Raw genomic sequence first — 26746 nt, 5'->3', positions numbered from 1 at the left:
TTTAAGCTTTACTTCCACAGCTGAAAAAACTGCTAACAGTGCAAAGTGAATTCTGAGAGATGAATTTGAGTCCATGGCATGTTTCACATTCACCAAAGCACTCATCAGTCAGAACATACCCAAGAATTGCCTCTTCCTCTCAGATCACTGAGAAATATTTTTAGTGAAGGGATTCTCTTTTCTGCACTAATTGCCTGTGTGAAAAGTGGTAATTGCTCAGCTGTTTTGCCATGTGAAAAGATGTTCAGTAATGGCAAGAATGCTTACGAGTACCTGCATTGCTTTTATACTGGCTCTTAATCCAGTGCCAGCAATGAATGAGAACAAGTGGCTGATAGCATTCCTACGCAGGACCTGTGCATTTGTGTTGTTCTGCTACAGATAGAAAATATTCTCATATTTGGAGCCATTCCTACTACCTATTTCCTGAACTCACAGGCCTGTTATCCTGCAGAGGGACAGCTGCTTTGTTTGTTGTTTGGCTTTGCAGATATTCGGCTTCGGTACGTGGAGAGCAGTGCAGCAACTGATTTCCTACTACATTCATTCCACTTTTCAGCACACATTTCTTAAGCCGTAAAACAGACCTTTATTTCATAATGCATAATTGGAGGTAACACATTCAGTTTCCTTTCAGCTTCTTGTAACACCAGGGCTTCACAAGGATATTTTATTCAGTTTCTAGTCTGTATTTTATTTCACTGAAGCTCATTAGCAGAACTTGTTTAAAGCTAAAGCAGGCTACAAGCTACATAAGCAAAAGGCAGCATGACAAAGAAATAAATTTGCAGGCATGAGTCATGGTTTATTTGCCAAGAATGGTTTTGTCCCTTTGAAACTGATGAATGGCAGGAAGAATTAATATAATCCTTTAGACTGTTGCCAGGGATGTATAGCACCAAGGGAAGGGCTAGGCGCAACTGTTAATTCTGCCTTATCTTAAAAATAGCCTTTCTGTGAAGCCAGGTCTGCCTGTCACCCCCTCTCCCTGGGCTCATCCTTTCGTGAGTGCAGGAGCAGTGGAGGAAGCTTTTCTGAGGCTGGGTACAGCATTCCCATACACTAACTGCTCCTCATTGAGTACTTTGAATGTTTTCAACAGCACAGGCTTCTGCTGTTATGATGAGCACAAGCAGCCTCCCTAACCTGCCAAGAAGTCAAGTATCTGGTTTCACTGTCATTCAGGGAGAGATATATAAGAAAATCATTCTCCATGAAATTGTAGCATAACCAGGAAAAGTTACTGTGCTTGTGAATACAGACTTTGCTTTGTATTACAGTGATATCTATTCAGTTGTACTAATGTTTGAACCCCAAGTATTGTTCATTCTTTATATATCCAAACAAAGTAATTTTAGTGGTTTCTACACTCCTGCATTGTAAGAGGGGGAAGGTAGAAAAGAAAGAACTGGCATTAACATTACACAGCTGCCTGGTTACTGAAACAAAATCTAAAGGGACTGCAAATCCAGGCATCAGCATTTGCCTTTGCTGGCTTTGCTTTATCTCCTCAGATCCACACACAGTTACACTTTGACTACCAGCATGCATTAAGCATGGACACAGAGAGCTTGAGACCTACTAACCCTCTCTATAGAAGTAAATACTCTCTGTGTGTCATTTATACTGATATTTTGTATTATGTATAATGCAGATATTTGCAGGTCTGCACACCCACATGGTCCCACCTACTCTTGACCTCATATAATATTTTGTACCTACATTCTAGTATGTAGCACTATGCATCTGATGATGTGCAAGCACATAAAACATTCAAGAGCATTCACAGCAACACTAGTAGAAGTTAAATGCTTTGTTTCAGTGCTCTGGTGACATACCCCAAATGACAAATACTTTATTATCATAGAAACTCACATGCACATGTATCTTTCTTTTCCTAAATATCCGGGGGAGTTGTTCCATTTGATGCTAAGTAACCATTATGACCATAATCTGTTTTCTGTGATGATTATTGTTATCATTATTATTGCTTTAGGTAATTCTAGGAATTCTACTTCCTCCTTCAATCCTCAGCTTGGAGTTCAAGAACAAAGATGATATGCCCTACATGACCCAGGCCAATGAGATCCATCTTCAAGAAAAGGATCCAGAGGAACCAGAGAAGCCAGTGAAAGAAAAAGACGAGGAAGACATGGAACTCACTGTAAGTGCTCACAATAAATCATCAGCCTCAGTGCTGTCAATTTGTTATTCCTACCTCTGTAGGCATTGCAGATCATCTGATGGCTAAATATAGTACATAATAGGATACCACTCTTCACACTCCCCTCTCCTCCATGGAGACCACACAAGTTGCCATCATTTTGTCTCCATGTTGCAGCCATGCATGGTGATGCTATGCTGTAATATCATCATACTTTGATTCGGTTTGATGTCATATTGTCTGGACTAAGTGAATGAGATTTCAGAAACACTCAGTCTTGATAAATGACCTCTCTAGTGGAAACGGGCTCATCTTTGGCTGGAAATGCCCAAAGATTCATGGAAGCTAAAGATTTTTTTTTCCTTTTAGTTGACTTGACTAGGAGAGTAAGCAAGTGTGCAAACAGGCCAGAGAAATTATGAAAACTTACTCTAAAATTCTTTCTGTATTTGTGGTCATTGACTTTCACACAAACACACATCCAGTTTTTAATCCATTGAAGACATTAGCAGGCAGCTAGAGAGCTCCACTTCTACAACTGCAGAATTATGTAAGGAGGGACTTGTCAGTATTAGTAACATAGCCTTTGAGGAATAATTTTCACTACAAAGAATAGACAACTAAAGCTCTGAAAACTACACAAGTCGTCTACGTCCAGTTTCTTGTTCTCACACTTCTTAGTTTGGGCAATTATCATACAGGCTATCACATTTGCCTTAGTTTAATTTGGTTTGCATTTGTTTGGGCTTGATTGTGGTGTCTTTGAAAGGCTTAAAACTCAGCCACAGTTGGTCAGAATAGAGGCACAAAAGTAAAAGGGATTTGCCTGATTAAATTAAAAAACAAAAACAAAAACAAAAAAACCCAGACTGTTTCCCACAGGCAAACAGCAGGAGCTGCCCACAGGAGCCCGACTGCAGGCAGGCAGAAGGACCTGCCTACAGGATCCAATATGCAGGCAAGCGGAAGGAGCAGCCCACAAGACCCACCTACAGGACCCGTTTGCAGGCAAGAACCTGGCTGTTGGGAAGGACCAGAAGCCAGAATAGCAGCAATGGGGCATTCTCTGCTCATTAGCTATTGATTGCAATTTACTAACCCTTGGCTTCTGACCCACTTATGAAGTGCCTATTCAAATCAAATAAGCACTTGGCAAGCTGCCTTTCACCTGACAGTGGGGAGAAAATTGGGGAAGATGTGTTTTCCATCTCACTGTAGTTATCTCAGCTCCTAGTTTCTTGTCTACAATACTGTTTCTTTTTTCACTTCCGACTCCTTCTGCAAGGAAGTGATGTGTGCTGTGGATCTGCTTGTCCAGATGAACCTTAGATGTTCCCCCTCTTCTCCCTTCCATGTGCTGACAGTCCTATTGCTCTTTTCTGTCACTGACTTTTCCCTTAATTCCTTCAAATTCAGTGTATCATTCTAGTGAAGTTTCAGACACAACCTTTTTTATAAAATAAGATTTGTTCCTGTGGAGTCCAGCAAGTTTAGAAAAAATATCTTTGGTACATCACTGCTCACTTAGTATTTCTGCATATAATCTATACCATACTGTAGAACTTCTAATACAGCTGCTTTACTCAGGTGCCCCTCAATGGTGAGGAGAGATGAATTGTTAGCAAAAAGGTCTTTGCATGTCTATGGTTAGATGCCACAGGCAACTACATTTAGTTACCTGACATGTTTTAAGTATAAGAAAATACTTTAGACTAAAGTTTTGTGTTGTTCCAGCATTAGTCAATTGGTCTGGCATAAGGTAGGTCAGGTTTCTTTTCCACTGACAGAGGATGCCTGAAGGATGGTTTGGGAGGTGCCTTTGTGAAGTTTCCCCTTAGCCATGGTATCCTTTAGTATATTAAGGATACCTTATAAATAGTTCAATAAGATGAATAATTTCTTGTGCCGGAATATCATAAATGTTTAATCCATTGCTGAACTTGGAATCAATAGATCAGTCACTCACCCTAACCTGAGCTTTGTTCAGCATAAAGATTAACAAATAAAAGTGATGTACTAAAAAATCATTTTAATCTTCAAGTTCCTTTTCTGGCAAGTAATATATTATTGAAATAATCTTCCTGATTCTCCTTCTAATCATTCCCAATGAATACTTCTCAAATCTCTCTGTTCCTGTCATGTTACACCCATATTCTCTCTGCTAAAATGAGGATAAAGAGATCTCATCTAGACAAGGTCTGTTCATTGATTTCTTGTGAAGTCCTGTGTGTCTTGCACTGCTAAGCCCAGGTGACTAAAGATAGGCCCATAGTCAGTTTCTTCTTTTGCACTGCACTTACGCAGAGAGCATGAGGTACAGGGCCACGGTGATCTTTTCACTATGTTACACCTAGTTTGCACAGAATAATTGATCAGCAGTCTGCAGCAACAGTGAAGTTAAGTCTCCACATGGGTGCATCTGAGTGCAAGTATGTATTTGCTTTATGCTTCTCTTAAAGGGTCTGATGGGTAACTGAACATATGGATACACTATGAAGATGCTGTGTTTATTCACTGTAAACTACTTGTTATTCACACCTGCTTTTCACTTTATAGCAGATTCATGAGTGTGATAGGCCCACATTTCTTTAACACCTAGACGCTAAGAAACCGGCTTATAGCAGCTACTCACAAAAACACATTTGAATACTGCTCTCCTCAGTGCTCCTCAGCAGCAAGAAATTTACCACAATTTTTGCATGGAGCTGCCAGTCATTTATCCTGAATATTAAACACAGAGGAGTAGAAGGGCACTAAAGTCTAAAGGCCAGGGGCATTTTTGATTTGTATAGTGTCCTAATCAAGGCCTTAATTGCTGAAATTTAGGTCAGTCAGAAACCCCAGAAGTCTACCTCCCTCCCAAAATAACCCTGATTCTGGAAACCATAACGAGGATCATCCTTAACCCTATTCAGTGCCTTCTTATTTGGGTATTAGAGCTCCCCAGTAAATGGTTTTATTCCAGAATATATCTAACTCATCTAAGTCCTTTAAAAGGTGTTTCAGTTGTTGTTTTGTTCATTTTGCTCTGATTTTCCACAATAAGTAGGAAGTTTGGACTTCCATGGGCATCACCGAGTTGGTCTGAGTTAGAACTTTTCAGCAGCAGCAAAGCTGGTTCTGTTGGCCTCTGGGATCACATTAGTTCATCTGTAATATGTATGCTTAGCCTTTTCTCAATGGCAAGAAATAACCAAATATTAATTATATCACTAAAAATACAGTTCTGAACACAGGAAATTCTGAAGATCCGTGTTCTAGTGCCCCCAGCCCAGGTCACCCTTCCCAGTGGAAGATGACTCTTACAGCATCTCACATGCCAGCAGCCAGGCACCCCTTCTGCTCATCTGGAAAACAGAATTGGGAGACACTACTGGTGGTCTCTAGGTGGAAGTGCTGACTCTCTCCATGAGTAGAGGTTCTCTCTTTCTTCAAGGAGTTTGGAAACCCTCCATACCACCACCACACGTGCCCAGTCTCTGTTCTTTGCCCTGCTCAGCAGCCAGGGTGACTGATCTCCTGGCACTTTAGTCCTGTTCCTCTGTCCTCACTGTAACCACCAAGCACATGCAAAATCTAATTTTACACACCTGTAAATCAAAGGCATTAAAATTTTTTTCTACCACTGTTTCAGGGCAGAGAACAGTAATCCTAGAACAACTACCATGGAGGCAGCACTTTCACACATAGTGTAGGATCCAATGGGGTGTGCTGAGGGAGGTGTGTCTGCAGAGCTGTGTATCATTTCCACACCAGTTCTCTGTGAACTGGGGTAAGTCACTATATAGCATGTAGATTTCACTCAGGATGAAATTGGAAGAGGCTATATTCATTCTGGCAAGACTGAAATTCCTGTGTTTAATTATAAAACAGATAAACATAGTATAGGATAATTAACATATATTAACACAAAAATGTACAACCCAAAATTCTCCCCTGATAGTTCATTATCAGCAAACAGTCCTCAATTACATAAAACAAAGTCTGGCCCAACAACAACAACAACAAAAAAAACAGATTAAAAAAATCTCCATGTAGAAGCTATGCAAACATCAATCCCTTCAGGCTAAAATGATGCAGTTGTACTGTACTTTACAATGAGGCTGAGCTGCTGTCGAACTTACCTTGCATGACTCATGGTGAATCATGAACGAAATCATGTATTAGAGAAAGAGATGCCGCCCACACAAAGCAGTGTGTTGAGTTGCTCCCACCCTACTGCATCCCACTCCAAGGAAAACATTTGTTCACATTTGGCACTGCAATTATTCTGTTAACACAGTTACTTAGGTTATTTCTGAATGTTTCTAATAGGGAAGCTTTTCAGTTTGTTAATACTGAGGTATAATTAACAGTCGGGAACATCAGGTCAAACCTAATCCCTAGCCATCTCAGAGAAATTCCCCATCTGTAGCATGGGGGAGGGGAGAAGATAGTATTATATGATACAATTAATTAAAAAATAATTCTAACGAGATAAAATTAAAGCATCATTATCAAGAAGAAAGCAGTAGCAAACAGGAAATCAGAGTTCATAAGCTAAAGCATATATCCAGATATTGAAAGAGCTTTATCATAAAAACATCCACAACTCAGTGATTCCATTGAGAATTAAGTCTGTCTCAGAATTAGTAAATTTGTAAAATTGTGAAGGATTTGAACTCTGTAAAATAATCCCATTCACTAAAGCGTGGCATTGATAATTCATTAAAGCAGCCAGCAGTCATTTTCACTCTGCTGCAAAACTCCTGAGCACCAGAGGACAGCAGAGACAAAGCCTTGAGAAAAGCTACAGAAAACGCTGTAGCTCCAGATGGCAGCTTTCCCTGAACAGCATCAGTAGGTAGAGAGAAGCAAACAAATTACCCTCTTGGGCTATAGCATTCCCAAAGCATTCAGATCATATTCAACTACTTTTTTGCCCCCAAAAAAACCCCAATCCATGATACAGATCAAAGGATCACTTTGATTTTGTGGAGTTTGGGTAATGATATCTTCTGTGGAGGTTGTGTAAATTCTGCTACTGTAGTTATATTCAGTAAGTCTCATAACCATAAGAACTCTTCTCCTCTGCTTAACAGCCACTTTGTCTTCTTCCTTCTTTATAAAAGTCTTGATGGACTTTCAAGATGTTTTACGTGCTCTGTGAGAACCAACAGGAGGTACATTTAAATTTTTAATACAACATGTTTTATCTGTATTTATGGAAATTAAAAACCTTCAGCCATTAAAGCTAAAGGAAATAGGTTAACTTTGTCAAAGCAGGCTATAGTTTTTGAAATGGTCCCAGCAGGTTGGTTACAGTGCAGTATACTTCTGTCCTGAATCTTTGTTGTATTTTATTGAAAATGTGTGTTGTCAGATTCAAGAATATAGAGGTCCACATGGAAAGTAATAATACCAGAGGAAAAACTAACTGCATTAATGAAATTAATGAGAAGGAGCCATATGGGACCAAGCACAGTCCTAATAATGTTACAAATATCTACACTGACTGAAAAAATTTATTACTACCAATTACTATTTCACAAGAAAAAGACGTATATGAATAGCTCCACATGAGGCTAGAAAAAGGAAGAAAAGGGTAAATTGTGATTCTTTCTTTTAAATATGTGAGAAGTGCATCACCATTTCCTGCAGGGCTCTAGAACTTGATCAGATAGCTCACCTGAAGCCAATTAGTAAAGTATGTGCTGAACATCCTGTTGAATCAGAGAGCACAGAAGGACCTCCACAGAGGCAAGAAAGATCCTTTTATAGAAAGACATAATGTCTGGCATCTAATCGTTCCCATAGTTTTCCACTGTTTAAGTTGCAGATGAGGACAATGGTCTGAAGCAAACTTTCATGGATGGTGAAAGTTTGCTTCAGTTAACATAAAAGCACAAGGATGCTTTCACCTACTTGGAGAAAAGCGTTATAGAAGCATTTAAACAAAAGCGTCATCATGCAATCCCTGCATACTTAGATATGTCTCAATTCTTGCAAATATTTCATGTACAGAGTGCTACATTCCTGAGGTGCATCCACAAACTGAATAGTAAGAACTTGCAAAGGGCACAGTGAGCTAAAATCCAGCCTTAGTCTATTGTTCACTAGATAATTGCTTCAGAATGAACACTTATTAGGTCACATTACACTTCAAATACAAAGGAATACCTTTTAAGCACTAATTTCAGTGATTGTAGTTTAGTCCTTCTACTTCTCTGCAACTGATAATGAAAATCAACAGTAAACAAATGAAACATTACCTTCTTTTGACTGTTAGGTTTGCACTCATAGATGAGGACTTCTTATATGTGTGTTTCTGGAGTTCAGCATAGCTCCTCAGTGGGTCTGAATTGCAATGGTAACAGTGACATCAAGCTTAGCAAAGGCAGTGCATGAGCAGTCTGGAACTTCACTATGGAAGAAGCTACAATCATGTACATGGGTATTTCAATTCAAGGCCTTTCTGCTGCAGTGAGATCTACTAGTCAGTCCTCTGACATCCATGTAAGCTTCACTGTCGGATCATGGCCTGGGGCAGGTCCAGTGATCCGACGTAAAAAGTGCAACTGTCTTCTTTGTTTCTCGTTCAGCAACTGCCAACTCGTCTTTTCCCCTGCTGTTCCCTCTCAGTCTCATCCTTATGAACTTCTCTTTGTTTAAAACCAAAACTTACGTGCTTTCTGTCTGCATCTGCTTATTGCAGAGTACACCAAAAAGCTGTTGTCAGGTTAAAGTGTTTCTGTCTGTACAGAAAAAGGAGAAATATTCTCCACATCTTATTTTTTGTTCACTAGTCAGGAATTTCACTCTCAAACTGAGGGTTGAGGCTAAAGCTGTAGCTTTCCATTTTCAAAGTATTAAGCAGAAGCCTTCCTGCAGAAAAAGATAATCTGAAAGCAAAGCATTTTACACCTAGCTGTGGTCACCTGGTTTTATCTAGAGATCAAGAGCAGTTTCCTGTTGACATTTCAAAAAATAGTGTAATTTTTCTTTCACAAAGAAAGAAACACAAATGTATCCTTTCTTGTAGGCAATGCTGGGACGAGGGAATGGAGAGTCCTCAAGGAAGAAAGAGGATGAGGAAGTTCAGAGCAGGCACAGAATGATCCCCATTGGAAGAAAGATTTATGAGTTCTACAATGCTCCCATCGTGAAGTTTTGGTTTTACACCGTAAGAAATCTTTCCTGTTATATTATTAATGTTTATAGAAATTCTGAAATTGGGCTGAAGTAATTTAAGGTGTTTCATTGAAGTCTACATTTATATATATTGGAGGACTTACCCATATATAGTTTAATAAAAATATTTGGTGGAATTCTGCTAGCACTTGCAAACCTTTCTAAGACTTTTAAAAATTATCATTTTGTTCAGGAAGTTAATAGCTAAAATTTGAATGATTGTGTATGCTTTTCTTTAAATAAAATGGTAAGTAGAAGTTTGCTGTAGTGCTCCCAAGGAATTCCATATAAGAGAATTCAAAATAGGATTGTTTCCAATAGTAAGCCCAGTCGGAGGCTGGTCTGAATCAGAATTTGAATTATATAATAATTGATGAAAAAAAGAGATAGAGCACTTCTTTCCTTGGAATATTTTGATTTTTTTCTGTTTTGACCAGTCTGCAGTGTCTCTCAGAGAAAATGTGCATGTAAGTACCCACAAGATATCAAAGACATGAGTGACAGCTAGTGTACATTTTTCAGGGACAAGTTAGGTTAAATCAGTATATTCTGCCTGTGTTAGACAGAAATGAACGTTGCAGAAGGAGCAGAAAAAAGATTATATCATGTATTTAGACTACAGTTAAACAGTACCAAAAACTTCACAGGGTTTTCTCACAGCTAAATTAATAACTGCTGTATTAAAGTTACTATGTGGATAAAAAGATTTTTGACGGTTAGTCTTCAAGATTAGATATTAATTATTCATTATCAAGCTGGAAGCAGGGGTTAGAAAGTCTGCCATTAAGTTCTCTTCTATATCAGGTGCTATCTGATATTTTCATTCAAATCTTGGATGATGGAGTAGAGATTAGTTATTATTTTAGTTATTATTTTAGTTATTATTTAGTTATTATTAGTTATTTTGCAAATTGCACTAGAATGTAGAAGAATAAGACTACAAAGATCACAAAGTAATCCTTTAAGTCTTCTTGCCTGGAATATTCCATACCAGTTCAGTTTCTGTATCATATGACAAGTGTGGACTGGTTTGAAGGACACAAAAAGGATGAATGTTTCAAGAGGTTTGTAAAGCTTGATTTAGGGGGAGAGATTAAGGAAGTGTGAATGTTTTCTCTGTTAAAAAAAAAAAAGATCTGCAGAAAGAAAGTAACAGTTTTTAAATATGTGTAAGTACCTCCAAGTCCTTGCTGAATAGGACAAAAAATAACACCCAGATAGTTCTAGGTAAGAAGTTAGGAAACAGTTTCTAACTGCTCCAAGAACTACTGTCATGAACTGTGTGAAAACATGCTAGATTTTGCATTATTAATGATTTCTAAACTATCTTATCAAGATATATGTCCATTATGTTACACTGGAATTAATCCTGCCTCAGCCCAATGGAATTGGCTAGATGATTTCAGGTGGGTTTTCCTCAGTTATATTTTCCATCATTCTGCTGAAAGCCCAGCAAATCACAAAGAATGGATCCTCCTGCAAGTGACTTCTCATAAGAAAAATTGCCTTGCAGACACTGGGATAAACTCACATCGGTTGAGTCTTAGATGCGGTGGACACCATAGACTAGCAAACAGTTTAATAATTTGGAGTAACTTACTGCTCAGCTCTGTGGCCAGTGAACAGTAATCAAGTCCACAAGTCCAGAAACTACTAATCAGCAACCTAGTCTCATTATCAATTCCAGTGTGTATTATGCACAAACAGAAAATTCTTTACACTGCAAATGGAAAGAAGCATCCTAGCTTTCCCTGTTAGTTCAATTTTGAAATGAGAGACAGAAATCAATATTGCATTTCCATTTAGACTTGTTCCTACAGTTTTATGTCCCGAGGCAGGTCTCAATCAAGGTCATTTATTAAAACTGTATCTTGGATACACTGAACTTGGAGAGCAAGTTAAGGTGGATTCTGGCTGCCGTGCTTGACCTGTTGTGTATATTGAGAACTCCTGGAAACTAAAAGCAAAAGAAGTTTCAGAGAAGGGTTAAAATTGCACAGCCTATCACAATTTTACAAATACACAGGCACAAGTATTATTCATGTATTTCAAAAGAAATCATTCAAATTTTACATTCCACATTACAAAATGCATGTAAAAGGTCCAATGGCTATTGTATACCACTTAAAACAATTTGATTATTCTGCCTCTAATTTTATTATTTACCTACCTCTATTACTATATAGCTGTATTCACTTTCATTCTTCAATTACACAAGAGTGAATTAAATGAGATATTTGAATATGTAACATTTGGCTCAGCAGACACTAGACAACTTTTTCTCAAAAAAAGTCCCAAAACAAACCAAAAAAAAAAAAAAAAAAAAAAAAAAAGCAAACCAAAACCCAACACAAACAAACCAACAGACAACCCCCCACCAACTTTAGCCTTTCTCTCTAGACACACAGCAGTTTCAGAAGTCAACTATTCTGTTGCATTGGAAACCATGACACATACGTTACATCTCACAGATTGCTTGAGCAGAAGAGGATGATCTTCCCCTACTGTTGCCTAATACCAAAAGACAGAAGCTCTTGCAACAGTGTTAAAATAGTAAAATAAAAAGCAGACTTTTACTGGAAGCTTACAGGTGTCCAGGTGGTCATGTGCACACGTGGCATCAGATTTCTATAATTTTTGTAAGTTTCACAAATTAGCATAACTAACAAATATTGTCCAATTCGAAGAGTGGTTGTTCATATAATTTTCCCTGGTACTGCCCCGCTGGAGTTCATCCAGAGCTTCTTTGCCCCATTTGATATTGTGTGTCCTCAGATTCTCAATGCCCTTGTCAGGCTTCTTCTTCTTAAGAATAAGACTAAAACAGTATTTCAGGAATGTGTTAGAAGGTTAACTTATTACGCAAAAATCTAAGAGAAAGAGTAGTAAAAATACTATAAACTATAAAAAAAAAGCTATATAACTGTGTAATAATAGTCTACGAAGCTATGAATATATGAAAAATACATAAAAAGCAAAATCTTTAGGCATAACTACTACTAGCATTAACTGAGAGATTAGCAGGAAGTAAGAAGGCAGGTTTCTACCTCTTCTGAAGAGGAAAGCTGCTGAGGAATTGAGCCCCTAGTAAGAGTCATCTTCTAAACATCAAAGGAGCTTTGCCCTAAGTTTTGCATTTTGGGACCACTTCAGTTTATGATCATTTAATTATTGCAATCAATCAGGGTGATCTCCTTGAAGCATTAACCTGTTGGTACAATTTCCATGTTTGTCCTCTACCACAGTGAGTATTCCAGTATTTTCTGTAGAATGGGAGTGCATCCATAGATCGGCTGGGTGTGATCCAGCCATGCAGCTTCTTAGCAGGCACTCCTTTCCTTAGTTTCTTCAGGTACTGCCCTCAACCGTGACAATGGCAGCTCCTAGCTCTTTGTCAAGCCAGGTAAAAGCAAGGAAAAACAGGGTTCAGCTACTTCTGTAGTAGCACTTTTAAAGAATCCTGAGTACCAGCACGAACAGCTACACTGAGGTTTGACCACAGTAGCTGTGGAAGTGTCAATGTAGCCTCCTGGAAGGAAAGAGCAAGTTAGAAGTCTGGGGAGGGAGAAAGAGGGTGTCACTCCCGATATGAAGAGCTTGTTTCTTGGGTTAAAGTGGAGACGTTTCAGAATAATTTTACTCACAAATCAAGATTCTTTTCTCTTTTGTGAAGCAAAAATGTTTTGCAGTTTTGAGTACGTTTGAATTGACATAAAGAAACCTGCCAAAACCAAAGCCAAAAATTGCCAGCATTTCAAAAGAAAACCAGGAAGAAGCAAACCTAGTTCCAGTTAGATTCTTGCAGTTTCTGTCCCCTTTGTAACCTCAGTGTCCTTATTCTCCTGCCATACTGACTGCAAGTGCTCACCAAAGGCTGCTGAAGTAGATCAAAGTAGATTTCCTGATAATTAGTAATCAATAAGGTCTGAAAGGAGGAGTTAAGTAACAGTATCACCCCGCTTTTTGCTCTGTGTTAGAAGGTGTTATTTCCACTAGGGAGGTGTGTATCCAGTTCTGCCTGTCAAGAGGTTCTGCTAACTCTGGTGTCACCCTATGTGTTGGCCTACGTCAACACTGCTCTCCATTTCCTTTAGGAGTGGCAAGGGAAGACCAGCCTCCAGACCTGAGCATTGCAATCCATCATCCCTCACAAACTGAAAGACAAATGAGTTCATTTCCTCCTCTGTTTTATGCAGGCAAGAAGTAGTGCTTCAGCTATCTGGTTCCTCTGTACTGATAGATGCGTCCAATAGAAAGAATTCTCTAAAGTGTCCTCAACCGGCAACTGGAACAAAAGCCAGAACTCTATGGCTTTTACACAGAGTAGAAGTGACATTCTCTAACAAATACAATAGGACTATAAACTCTATTCTGTGATGTGCAGAACAATGAAATAATCCTACCCAAAAGTCTCAAGGCCCTCTGTGGTTGTTTCAGCTTACATGTGATCCCATGTACACAATAGCTGTAGCACACAGTTGAGAGAAAAAACTGAATTCAAATATAGATGTATGTAATACAGCTTTCCGTCACAATGACTGAATGTTCATGCACAGAACTGAGTCATCTTTTCTATGACTTATATTTAGCCTTAAGACGTATTTTTTTTGTAGGGCAGCTGTTTGAAAGGCCAAGTAGACAGGCAGGTGGATTCTGGCCTCCTCAAACCCCAGCCACACCCCTGCTACAGCCCATGTTCCAGAGTGACACTTGAGTTTTTCTGAGCTTTATGAACTTGATGATGCAATTTGCCTGACTTGTCTTCTTTTGACAGACCATTTAATTACATTCAGCATGCAGAAAAAAAAAAAAGGAAAAAGAAACTAAAAACTTAATCTACACTTTCTTCTGGATCAAAAACTAAGCTGGAAGGTGAATATATTAGGAAGGAAAATAAAAATATTCCCACTAAAAAATTTGCAAAAAATATAAGGCAAATGAATGCATGGCTATGCCTGGCTCCTTGTTGCAGCAGTGTGAGTAGGAGTAGCAGTGTTTTGGGGAGGAAACATCCTATAGGTTAGGTCAGTACTACATTGGGTAGGAAAACCTCTAATAAAGCCTAAAATCCTCTGTACTCGGAATGTCAGACTCAGCCCAGGTTAGGTGAACAGGTGAAAAAAATACAAAGGAGGGGTGTTAGAGGACTAAAGACTTTTAGAAGCAGATGAGGGAGAAATCTTCACATAGGTTACTTAATTGGGTAGTTGACACAGTGGTATTAGAATTGCCATCACTGTGGGATGATCCAAGGAAACTGCATTAATAAAAGTTTTTTTGAGGAGACAGATATAGCTGGAAATACGTGCATGTGTTTTGCAGATTCCGTACAGTACGCCATCTAATGTGAGCTTTTTCAGACAAGCCAGGACAGTCTTACTGTTCTTTTGTCTGTGAAACTCTGGTTACAGTAGAATCAGGAATATCAAATCATATCCAAGAAACTATCTCAATTTTATTGATACTGATTTTTTTCTTTACAGCTGGCCTACATAGGCTACTTGATGCTGTTCAACTACATCGTGTTGGTGAAGATGGATCGCTGGCCATCTATTCAGGAGTGGATTGTCATTTCATACATTTTCACTCTGGGAATAGAGAAGATGAGAGAGGTAAAGTCGCCCCAACCAAGAAAGACAGAATAAAAAAGGAATAAGTGTGGAGTTTGGTTGGTTTTTTTCATTTTAATATCTGATTTTATTATTTTTCTCAGGCTACATTTTTATGAATGAGCTTACAAAATTGCCCTTTGTTTTTTTCAGAAAGGCGGATGGGTTGTTAAAATAAAAAAGCAGTAAAAAGATCTATCTTCTTTAATTTTAAAATGAACAATTCCTTTCTTCTTTCTTCTTCTTCTTCTTCTTCTTCCTCCTCTTCTTTTTTCTTTTTCTTTCTTTCTTTCTTTCTTTCTTTCTTTCTTTCTTTCTTTCTTTCTTTCTTTCTTTCTTTCTTTCTTTCTTTCTTTCTTTCTTTTCTTCTTTTCTTTTCTTTTCTTTTCTTTTCTTTTCTTTTCTTTTCTTTTCTTTTCTTTTCTTTTCTTTTCTTTTCTTTTCTTTTCTTTTCTTTTCTTTTCTTTTCTTTTCTTTTCTTTTCTTTTCTTTTTTCTTTTCTTTCTACTTTATTTTTCTCTCTCTTTCTCTCTTTCTCTCTTTCTCTCTTTCTCTTTCTCTGTTTCTTTCTTTCCTTCTTTCTTTCCTTCTTTCCTTGTTTCCTTCTTTCCTTCTTCTTCTTCTCCCATAAAATTTCTGTGTTCAAGTTTCAGTGTGATGCTCATTAAACAGCATTCACAAGTACGGGGTGATCTTCTAGCATGTCTTAAAGGTCAGCTAAATTCCTTGAAATGTGGCTTTTGAAAATTTTTATTAATTTGTCAAGCAATAGTGTGCATCTCCCTACGGGTGCAACAGCAGACACAGAGCAGAGACAGAGAATTTAAGGTAGCACTCAGTCTGAAAAGAGAGCAAAGTGGCTCTGTTAACCCTGCCTCTTGTGGTCTCTCCCACTTGCAGCTAATGCTGTCCCCTTTCACGAGCCAAATGTGCATTTATTCCACAGTGACACCAGAGGCCCAATTCAGCCCTAATGTGAGTGAATGCGAGTCCCATTGACCTCAGCTGAAATAGCACATTTGTACCCCTGGGCTGAATCTGTTACCAGTTGTGTTTGTACATTCTGAAGCCAGTGCTCTGGAGGACTAGACTTGGTCATTTTTTACACATTTTAATACAATTTTTTTTAAAGCTTCTTTAGATGTAAATTTTTTTGTAAAAAAAGTCTTTCTATATTTTACCCTCTGTTCCAAGGCTCTAAGTAGGGTTAATAAATTTGAAAAACAGAAATACATACATATATTTCTTCTGATTTCATGAGAATTTTAGACTGAGTGATCACTTTGTCCTTTAAAGTATCTTGCACATAGATAAATGTTAAGAATGGTTGAAATGGAAGATTTCTGGAAAAAAAAGCCCCGAGAGTACCTGAGATATTTGTATGATAGGGGTCTATCAGCTTTGCTTTTGGCCTGTGTGGCATATATCTGTCTGTTTACTATAGATTTCTTCAAGTTGAAATTAAGACAGCTCAGCTCCTTTCTTCTCAATTTCCTCTGTCCTTCAGATCCTCATGTCAGAGCCTGGGAAACTGCTGCAAAAAGTCAAAGTTTGGCTCCAGGAGTACTGGAATGTTACCGACCTCATAGCTATCCTGCTGTTCTCTGTTGGGATGGTTCTCCGCCTGCAAGACCTGCCTCTCCGGAGCGACGGGCGCGTGATCTACTGCGTCAACATCATCTACTGGTACATCCGGCTGCTGGACATCTTTGGCGTGAACAAGTACTTGGGGCCCTACGTCATGATGATTGGGAAAATGGTGAGAGCAGTTGGCAAACCCCTTCTGTGTTTGACTCTGTGTTCTGGGCTCAGTGTCCATAGCCAATGACATTGCTGCAGAGTTACCTGGATTTTTTTTACACATCAGTGTTTTCATGCAAGCTAGAAATCAGTGCCTTCTTGAATCAAAACCTCCAGAATTGAGGCCCCCCCAGAACTGAGGATTAGATTCTTCATCAACTGAAAGTACAAAGGAGATTTGGTAATTATAAAGGAAGGTGATTTGTTAATGTTTAAAAAAAAATTGTTGAGATGTTTAGTACCCTGAGCCTCTCTAATAAATCGTGGTGTGTTCACTATATGGTTATAACTATAATGGTTATGATTAAGACTGACCCTTCTGTAGTTTGATCCATATCCACATGCTCCTCCATCTCTTAAGTCCAGGTGTGTCCTTGTGAGATGAGAAATCAGTTTGTATAAGTGTGCCCTCACCACATCAGTTGTACACACTGTAGCAGGAATATGAATAGCTTGTGTAATAGTAAATGCATGCAGGAGTAATCAAGAGTCATTTGCTTCCACATGCATAACTTTTGATTTTTCAATTTTTAATTTTTATGTTTCAATAGAAATGTTGCAATTAAGCATCTTTTTGCTTGAGTTAAAGAAAACGGCTGAATTTACAGATGCCTATGCACACATCCCTAATATTTGGATACCTGCACATACAGCTAATACACGTGTTCATGTTTCACATGCAGTTATCCAGTTTTTCTTGTGTAAATCATGTCTGTTTCATGCATTTTGGGGTTTGAGATCTGGGGTTTTCCAGATAGATTAAAACCCCTTGAAGCTGGCTTTAAGTAAAAGAAAGTAAACTGAATATTAACTCTTCTAAATGGAGTACTACTGCTGTTTGCTATGTGACAATAATCAGCAAGTCCAAAGAGGCTGACTGTTGTAATTGTCTTACAATGGCCCTTAAAGAAAAGATTCATCCATCCTCACCATCATGAGAAAAGGGGATGTATATGAGTGCATGGACTAAAATATCTTCTTGATATTGCATTAGTCACAACAGGCTCAGTGAGCAGGTATAAAACTGAAATGCAAAATATACATCCAGTTACACTCCCTACCCAACAGGTGACCAGAGAACTGTTGTCTTATCCCCTCAATTTGCCAGATTTCTACTGCAAGCCCACAGTGGTGGGTTTGACAAAGAAAGAACAGGTTAGTGAAAAGAAAAAGAGAGAGGGAGAGAGAGATTGAGGGAAACCATGAGAGAATGAGATAGTTGAGTTGTTATGTCCTGAAAAAAAGATTTTGGAGTGTCCTTCCTTCAAGAAAGCCTGTAGGTTGTTGACATGAGGTTTTGCAGAGCTCCAGAGTAAAAATACTCAACAGTTCTTGTTGGAGGTTGTTGAAAAAAAAACAGCAGGACCAGAGAAGAGAATACAGATCAAAGGGAAAACACTGTCTTAGCAGGTTTCTTTCCTGCTGCATTTGGACTATCTTTCCGCCAGTGGATCTGGTGGTCACTGGGGGGCTTACACAATACACATTGTGTAAAACTTCTGAAAAAACATCTACCTTTCTACTCTGCTTTATTTTTCAGAGCTACATGCACTGAAAGTTTCAGAACTGCAGTGCTAACAGAGGTGTGAGCAACAGTTCAATAACAGAGTGGCCACAAATAACAAACTTCTAGTAGTCAGTGTTACAGGTGGCTTTCTGTCTCTACTTTCTGTGGAAAACAAATGCAGGAAAATCACTAGCCTCTGTAGGCTCAGCACCTGCATTAAAAGGTGTTGAATTTAGCTGCCAAATTGTTCTGAAGCCCTGGGTGACTGTTAAAGGAGGCAAATTATTCTATTTTATGCCTTCCTGTTACTTGGTTTTCATAGTTTGCCCAACTTTCCACGCACTTAAGCCACTCTGACACATCCCTTTTGCCCACCATGCAGTGCACAACCAGTTTGAGTTACACACATCAGCCTCTCACATCTATTTTCTGACCAGCTTACTCTCTTGTTCAATGTCCAACTCATGCACTCCCTGGTAGCTGCACCTGCTGGCTCCAGGCTGCTCCATGGGCTCTCATGTATAATTTTGTTTAAATCACGTCTCTCTACCTCCTAGTGTTCTGTCTTCCAAGTGGTGTTGAAAGTTCAGTTCAGCACTGTGCAGGACATTGACAGAGTAAGCACATCACAACTACTGAGATCCTCAACAGAGGATCAGGCATATTTAATGCCTGAGACTTTTTCTTGAGCTTCTATCATAAGTTTTAGACTCAGGAAGAAAAGGATGACTTTTTCTCTCTTTCCAGTGTTGATGAACTTTCTCTTCACCTGCCTCTACTCTGCAGTCAACAAAACAGCTGTAATAAGTTTTACCTCTGGCCACTCCGAACAAATATGCAAGTGAAATTAAGCAAGGAGCAGGAATGGGTTCAAGTGGTTTAAAAGCAATAGGCTAAAGCAAAGATGAAGATACAAGGAGGAAACTGAATGGCCAAGCTTATTATTATCTACTGATTTCAGTAACAGAATATGCTTGTGCTTTTCTGATTTCTGCCCAGTGATAGATTTAATTTCCTTCTATTCAGGAATGAAATTAAATTACTGTGGAATGTCAGGATAGTCAGAGGTATATCATTTCCTTTAATGTGTGGAAATACCTACATTTTCTTAGCCTTTCTGCAAATACAGAAGTTGAAATACAGCCAACTTCTTCATAAAATTGTACCAAAAAAAATACTGTGTTTTATCACTTTTTTACACAGGTGACTGATGAGTTCTTCAGAATGATTGAAATGGCCATTGCCCTGCTAAAATATCAAGTGTAATTTGACACCACAGGCCAAAGGACCTGATACAATGCTCGTTAAAGTCAGTGGAAACTTGCCCATGTATTTCATTGTATTTCAGACAAGTTACTGAGTTTAGAAGATACCCAACTGAAGGAGGGAAAAGCTAATATGTGTCTTGAATAGAGAACAGCACTGAAAATTTTATTTCTTGCAAAATGAGGTCAAACCTGTGTGCTTCCTGGTCAAAAACCCTTGAAACTTTTAAGAAATTGCCTTAACTTGCCTCAGAATGCTCATTATATTTACTTGTTTGTGTGACATTTTAAAAGAGTTATTACATTACATCATATCAAGTTATGTATTGCTATCTGAAACAAAGTTTGATTAGACAAGAAAGGAGGAATCAGGTTTCACCTTATGCTTTGTTCCCTGAAAGCAGTAAGAACTAAATATGCTTATGCAGTTTTCCCATTTCAGGATGCTTTCTGAAGTACAATAATCTGGAATTTTTCTTCATGAAGGGATATTTTTTTGAGAAATTAATGCCCTGAATTAAATAGGAATGTTGATGATTGACTTTGCTGGGTTTTAATTATTTAAAACATTTCTTTTCCTCTCTTGTGTCCCCAAGGTTTTTTCTTTCTTTACTGCATTTTTTTATGGACCTCAAGACTTCTGTATTCTCCTGGGTTTTTTTTCACTTGTCCTCGGTTCCTTCTTTCCACCTTCCTGATTCTCTCTTACCTGACCCCTGCTCTGCTGGTGCCTTTCTCCTACAGCTTCTCTCTCTAAACATGAGCATACCTTTTCCTCTTTGCTACCTGTAACACTCTTTCCTCTGTTACATATTTCCCCAGTGTTACTTTGACCTCAGGTTGCTTTAAAATTGAACAACCCCTGCAGCAGTGCCAGATCCATCTACTGCAAGTGGGTCCCTCTTCCATCAGCTCTTGTCAGGAGCAGCACTGCCCTTGGGCTGCAGCAGGTCCCCCATGGAGCCATAAGGCCGCCAGCTGAGGTGCAGGTTGGTTTCATGGCTCTCTTGCAAGGAAGGCTGAATTCAGCTGAGCCAGAAAATGCAGAGACTGGAGGGAATAAAACTCATAAGGTTTAGAGGATTTGTAAGTTGAGTTTTGTCTAGAGACAAAAGTTATGTCCAGAACTATGAAAAACAGCTCAGTTGTAACAATTCTAAAGACCTGGCAAGTCTTTAAGTAAAAGTTTTAAAGGGATCTTACCAGGGACTTTACAGGATTCCCAATTTTTTTCACATTCACTTTGGTTTGTAAAGCATCTCTGCTGTACCTTCCTGATGCCCATTGTTCTGCTCCCTTGAGGGCCTTTTCTAGAACAGAGTTTCTTCTAATCTTTGGACTCTATTCAGCATCTTGTAGGATTGCTGTCCCACTTTTTTCAGAAACATTTTGAATGGATGGATACTGTTTGCAAGCACTAGTTAATCTTGGGCATGTGCTAATAGAGGCCCTCAACAGTGGAGGAGAACAGAGCTCACTGTCTGTTATCTGATTGGGTTTTGTTAATATGGCATTTGTCAGACTCCCCCACCAAGCAGATTTTTAGCCCAGGCAGTATCACAGCTTTCCTTTCTCACTGGTTACCACCATGGTGTCCCTTATGTTGCAGTAACAGGCTGTTCTGCCACCCGTTCCTCCGTATGTTAGTTGCGGCTCCCTTTGCTCCAAGACTCTGAGTACCAGTGAATAAAATTATCCATGTCAGTCCTTTTGCTAGGTACAGTTGCCACTTGGTGCCTATAAACAATACATCATCTCATGACCCTTGCCCAGACCAGGCTGCTGATTCCAGTGAACCTATATTCTTGTTGAGGCAACTGGTGTGAACAGATGGTACTTTGTATTTTCAAGCCTATTCATAACATTTGAATTGTTCTTAAAAGTGACACTGGGTAAAACCAAGGACATAATAATACCACTTCACTTCTTTGAAAAATATTTTTTTTTATGTGTAAACAAGAATGGCTTTTCAAAATTTGTTTTTAAAAATTCTGTTTCTAAGATTCACAGATTTTTTTTTTTTCAGCATATAGTAATTAGAATATGGACAAATAAGTTCCTCTAATTCTTGTCCTTTCTCTCTCTCTTTCTCATTACATTCAGATGATAGACATGATGTACTTTGTCATCATCATGTTGGTGGTTCTGATGAGCTTTGGTGTGGCAAGACAGGCAATTCTTTTCCCCAATGAGGAGCCTTCATGGAAGCTGGCGAAAAACATTTTTTACATGCCTTACTGGATGATCTATGGGGAAGTGTTTGCAGACCAGATAGACCGTAAGCAAGTTTATGATTCTCATACTCCAAAGTCAGGTACCCAGCTTTGATCAGATGATGTCCTATTAGATCATGTGTGTTTGCTCAATAAATGGCTCCAGATAGAGGAACTTCTTCAACACAGAGAATGGTTGCAAAAATATTTTTTCAGCTAATATTGGGGTGTCAGTTTCACAACATGCTTCTGACATCCCTTTTAACTGGAAATCTGTAATGCTACATTATCTTGCATATAAAGAAGATTATAAATGTGTCCTTTTTACCAGCTTGGTAACAGGAATCTCCTTCCAGGTATCCAGCATGAATTTGGGGGTATACCTGGGACACAAAAAGTCACTTCTTTTTTTCTCATCCCTTGGTTTAATTTTAGACTTAAATACTTTATATCTAACTTCATATTGAACATCATGTCTAATAATTGAGGATTAGACCTTTCAGCACCTGTCCTTCATGAGGATCTAATCTGATGAGTTTTCTTTTCTCTGTTACCTTCTCAGTGCCACCTTTAAGCTAAACCCTGTGATGCAATTCTTTGGGTCTAATAATTAGATCCATTATTAGAATATTACTGCATTTATTATTAGAAGGCAAGACTGTGCTCACACCAATGCAAACAGGAAAAGAGCCAGTATTTAAATATATTACCTCCTCAGGATTCATCGGGTAGGTGATCAGGAAAATGCTGGTTTTCTGTTTAGATTCTGTTTAGTAAATCTTCTGGTGCCACTCATTGCATTACCACCAAATGAGAGAGGGGGTCATGAGAAATTATGCAGTAGATGACCAAACTAAGAACCACAATGTTATCTTTTGCAAGTACTGTCATGTAGCTGATGTTCATCATTCCTACTTAATTGTGTGTAAGTCTTGGCAGCATTTGGAAGTCAGTACCTTTTCCAGTGGCAGATGGCTTCTATTAAAGCTCTGTTTAGGACATTGTATTTTATTCTATGTACCATTTTAGGAAAGGGCAGTATTTTCAAAATTTATTTGTTTCTTGTTTGGTATTGATGAACTTTGAATGAAAAAAAGATGTTTCTTTTTGCTGAGCTGGTTAAAAGTAGTAAATGTATCTATATGACAAATAATATCCCCAATTGAATATAGTTGCAGATGGATAGATGTATATGTATCCCATGGCAGATATTTCAGCAGTTTCATGTTCTTTTTGCTGGCTAGCACTGAATGTTATTGTGCATACAGATGAAGCCTCCTTTTTATCTTTACTCCCCTACTTGGTTTTCAGAGGCAGTATGGCATGCAAGGAAGTAAGCAAGTATCTATAATGACAGAATTTGTCACTATGTTTCACTTTTTACCCAATTCCCTCATTTTTATCATTTTCCCTTTTCTTTTATTTTTAAAAATTCATTAATTCCAAAGGCGTAATAGTTGGGGATATAAAACTTCATCATGCTCCGAAAGCATATTAGAGAGGTAAATTTTTGTATCATTAACCTATGACTTCCTTCTACAAGCAGAATTCTGTCTGTCCCTCTACAAGTGGCCATTTATTGATATTGTACTAAGTAACTACCATAGTGCAACAAACGTGGAAATTGGCTGAATAAAGTGTTCTTGTTTTTTTTTTTTTTTTTTATTGAAGGGCTGATTACAGTTTAGAACCCGGAACCTTAAGAAACGGAAGGGTCCTTGAATGAAGCATGGTATTTAAGTATGAAAACTGGGTGGCAGGCTGCACATCCTTGCATGAGGATTTGAGATTAGTCTTATGTGTTATTCAGATGCACAACATTTAAACCATGAAAAAAGATGCAGAGTAATTACTTCTAAAACTTAGAGAAAGCAAACTTCCTGGCGGCTTCAACTCCAGCTTTTAAATATAGACATGTTGTTTTTCTACCTGTGTCAAGGAAACTCGGAGTTGCAGCAAAAGTGATTATGTCAAAATGAAAAGCACCACCTACCTCCTCCTTTCTGAGAGGCAGATGATGCAGGGAATTAGTATCTGCCACTCTTCCAGCACAAAATGTGTACAGTATGTCATGTCTGTCTGATGCTCAGTTGTCTCAAAAATGTTACCTGTGGAATTGACTGGGAGCATGAGCAATGGTTGGTGATGATGTTAACGCAATCAAAATGACCCAATGGACACCCAGAAGGTTTTACTGGTATACTCACACTTTTTCAGTATTTAAAAATTTGCTGTTATTTATATTTTCCATGTTGTTCTAAGCTAAATCAGCCACTGTACTCATGTTAGAGTGCTACAGTGTTTGTACTTTCTCAAATAAGACAAGCATGTTCTTAAATTGTTATGCTACATCTAAACTGAAATTTAACTCTGTGGCTTAGAGCACATTATTTTTTAATCAGTATTATTTTAACAAAACAAAAGGGTTGCTTTGTGAATTTTGTTTGTATTTTGGTTTTTAATATTGCTACAGTATAAGCAAGTTTGGGTTTCAGTAAAAGTGCTGATCATGGAGAGGCATGTTGATTTGAGCCACTTTCCTGGAAAACATCCTGGTATCTGAGAAATGTACAAAAATGTGTGCTATTCTAACATTTCTAATTTACTTCATTTTTGAAAAATTATTTTCATCTATTTAATTAATTATTTTTATTTTATTTGTGAAGCATGTCATAAAGGCTGACCAGATACAATGTCTGGATCCACCTCATCAGCTGGCAGCCTATTCATCCAGTGGGTCTACTCTCATTGTTATTTCAACATACTGCTAAATGCCTTGCTCTAAAAGAGTGTGTCATATGTATTTATATTTTTTACCCATAATTTCTGTATTCATATCATTTTTTAATGGAAAACATGTTATCTGGAGTATGTGTTAGTGTTCTGTTGGTATGTGATCTCATCTTCAACTCAAAAGTGAGGACAGATTATATCCTCACTTCTGGGATTATGAATACATTATTCAGTGGTGGTACTTATTGTCAGTAATGTCGACAAATACTATATACCTACAAATTTCTGACTAAGAATCAGTTGTAAAGGTGAGGGGGAAGGAGAGTAAATCTTTTAGCTCTGTGTTTGAGTTTTCGGGTAAAGTCAACAAAACCAGCAAAAACAGTCTCTAAGTAGCTCCTCTGAGACTGACAGTTCATCACAATATGACAACTAAAAAATCTAAAAATCTTGTCATATTAAGCAGGTGCTTCATATAAAAAGATGCAGAGCTAGAATGGCCAGCTTCAGTAATTCTTGGATGCAGAAGACAGTGTGAGAAGTAAGAACCTCTGAATATGCCTAAAATATGCTGGGGGAGGAGCCACAGACAGTAACACGTGGAAGAGTGACTGCTGCTAGCAATGGAGAGATCCTGAGTTCCTGGTGCTCTTTCAGTCCTAGCTATCCATTAAGTCCACAGCCCAGCTCCATATGGCCTTGGGGAATGGGGGACTAGAAAAGACAAACTTTACTATCACAGTGCAACCATAATGGTCTTCCTCTAGGTCTTTGAGCAGGAAATGAGTAGAGTATGATCTATAAACAAAGGAGGTGCAATTGCGATTTATTGGACCATATTGCTCCCACAACTAAATCCAGCTATTCAGCTAATTCCTTTTAGCTGATCTGGCACTGACAGAAGGTTACACATACCATGTTGTCTACTCATGAAGTTTTAGCAATTACATGAAACAGTCTTTGGAAGTATGTAAAGATCAAGGAATAGTCAAGCTACTTAATGGAAAAGTGGAACCAGTCAAAATATTAGTCCAAGTGAAACATCAGTAATGACTGAAACTACCTTGGGCTGCTGAGTTTTGACTTGGGCCTAGAAAACACCAGCTAGCAACTCTTGGGATTCAGATAAAGGCCTAAACCGGAGAACTGAAAGCAGGCAGTAAGCTAATCAAATTTATGAATTATTTAAAGGTCAGGAAATGAAAAATTAATATATTTCAGGAAAGGAATAATAAGAGCTTGATAAATTGAAAAAAATTAGACTGATATCAATTATGTAGTTAAGTAAAGATATATTATTATCCACTGATAGCTGGGGGAGGAAGGAGAATCTGAATCAGGGAGCTGGTGGTGGCACATGCAACTGTCTCGCTGTTAGGCTGTCTTTCCTAATACATCTGAGCCATGTGATGCCCAATGGATCCATGGGGAAGCAGCCAGCCATGTAACTGCTTTAGTGAATGCCTGTCCAGAAGTGGATTTCCCACAAACACTGTAAAATCTCTCCCTCAGTTCACCTCACTTTGGCACTTGTGCTGGCAGTTTTAGCCAGAAAAATCCATAACACAGTTTTCACATGTGAAGAACTTTGTTTTCACCTTACAAAACTATCCATCTCTCCAGAATACTATGGATACAGAAGGATATAAAAAATACTGAAGAAGAAAGGTGAGCTTGCTTGGTAAAAAAAACATGTAGGTAGAGGAAATAAATGCCAACTTGGAAAACAGCAGTCATCTGTAGAAGATGAACATCAGAGCTCACATTTTCCTGTATTCAGAAGGCAAAGCAACTGAACCTGCTGTTAGTCAACATGGCTTTGGATTTTTTGGTTTGAGAAGTTTTTCAGATTTTCCTGGTGTCTCACAGGTTGGATTTCCACCTGGATTTTCTTACCAGCTGACAGTACTTCACGTGCCATCTGGAATCTGAAGATCAGTCTGAGTTGTGTTTGTTTCTTGTGTTTACTCCTTTTTGGAAAAACGTACCTAGTTTAAGAGAAAAAGATGGGGCCTCCTTCTCTTTCACTTGTATTGGAAGAATATCAAGTAACCAGAATGCAATTGTTTCAGAAGATGAGAGACAGTTATACCCAGGTTTTAACTGTTCAATGAACTTCAGAGGAAATTATAATTACTACAAAAGACTTTTTAAAAATTCCTTAAATTTCATAATCTTTTAGATTTGTTTAATTTTTATAATTCTTGAAAATTTCTTAGTGTAAATGAAAATTACATACTTAACTCATTTCATGCTTTTCATGACTTGATAGGAGCTTCCTACGA

At 38.3% G+C, this 26746-nt stretch overlaps 1 protein-coding gene across 5 annotated transcripts in view; it reads left to right on the top strand.

Moving 5' to 3' along the window:
- The window catches only part of TRPM3 (transient receptor potential cation channel subfamily M member 3), a gene marked incomplete at both ends in the record, with an annotated part of 386193 nt that overhangs the window by 341869 nt on the left and 17578 nt on the right, over positions 1 to 26746 (top strand). For all 5 annotated transcript variants that reach the window (XM_082301542.1, XM_082301543.1, XM_082301544.1 and 2 more), the window contains 5 exons: positions 1997 to 2164; positions 9186 to 9326; positions 14818 to 14946; positions 16451 to 16702; positions 21619 to 21793. In XM_082301542.1, coding sequence (XP_082157668.1) covers positions 1997 to 2164; positions 9186 to 9326; positions 14818 to 14946; positions 16451 to 16702; positions 21619 to 21793 — 865 coding nt within the window. The remainder of the gene's footprint in view (positions 1 to 1996; positions 2165 to 9185; positions 9327 to 14817; positions 14947 to 16450; positions 16703 to 21618; positions 21794 to 26746) is intronic.

This window comes from Coloeus monedula (assembly GCF_965178545.1).
Source record: "Coloeus monedula genome assembly, chromosome: Z".
NCBI lineage: Eukaryota > Metazoa > Chordata > Aves > Passeriformes > Corvidae > Coloeus > Coloeus monedula.
The sequence above is the reverse complement of the archived record's forward strand: the minus strand, read 5'-3'. Positions and strand labels throughout refer to the sequence as shown.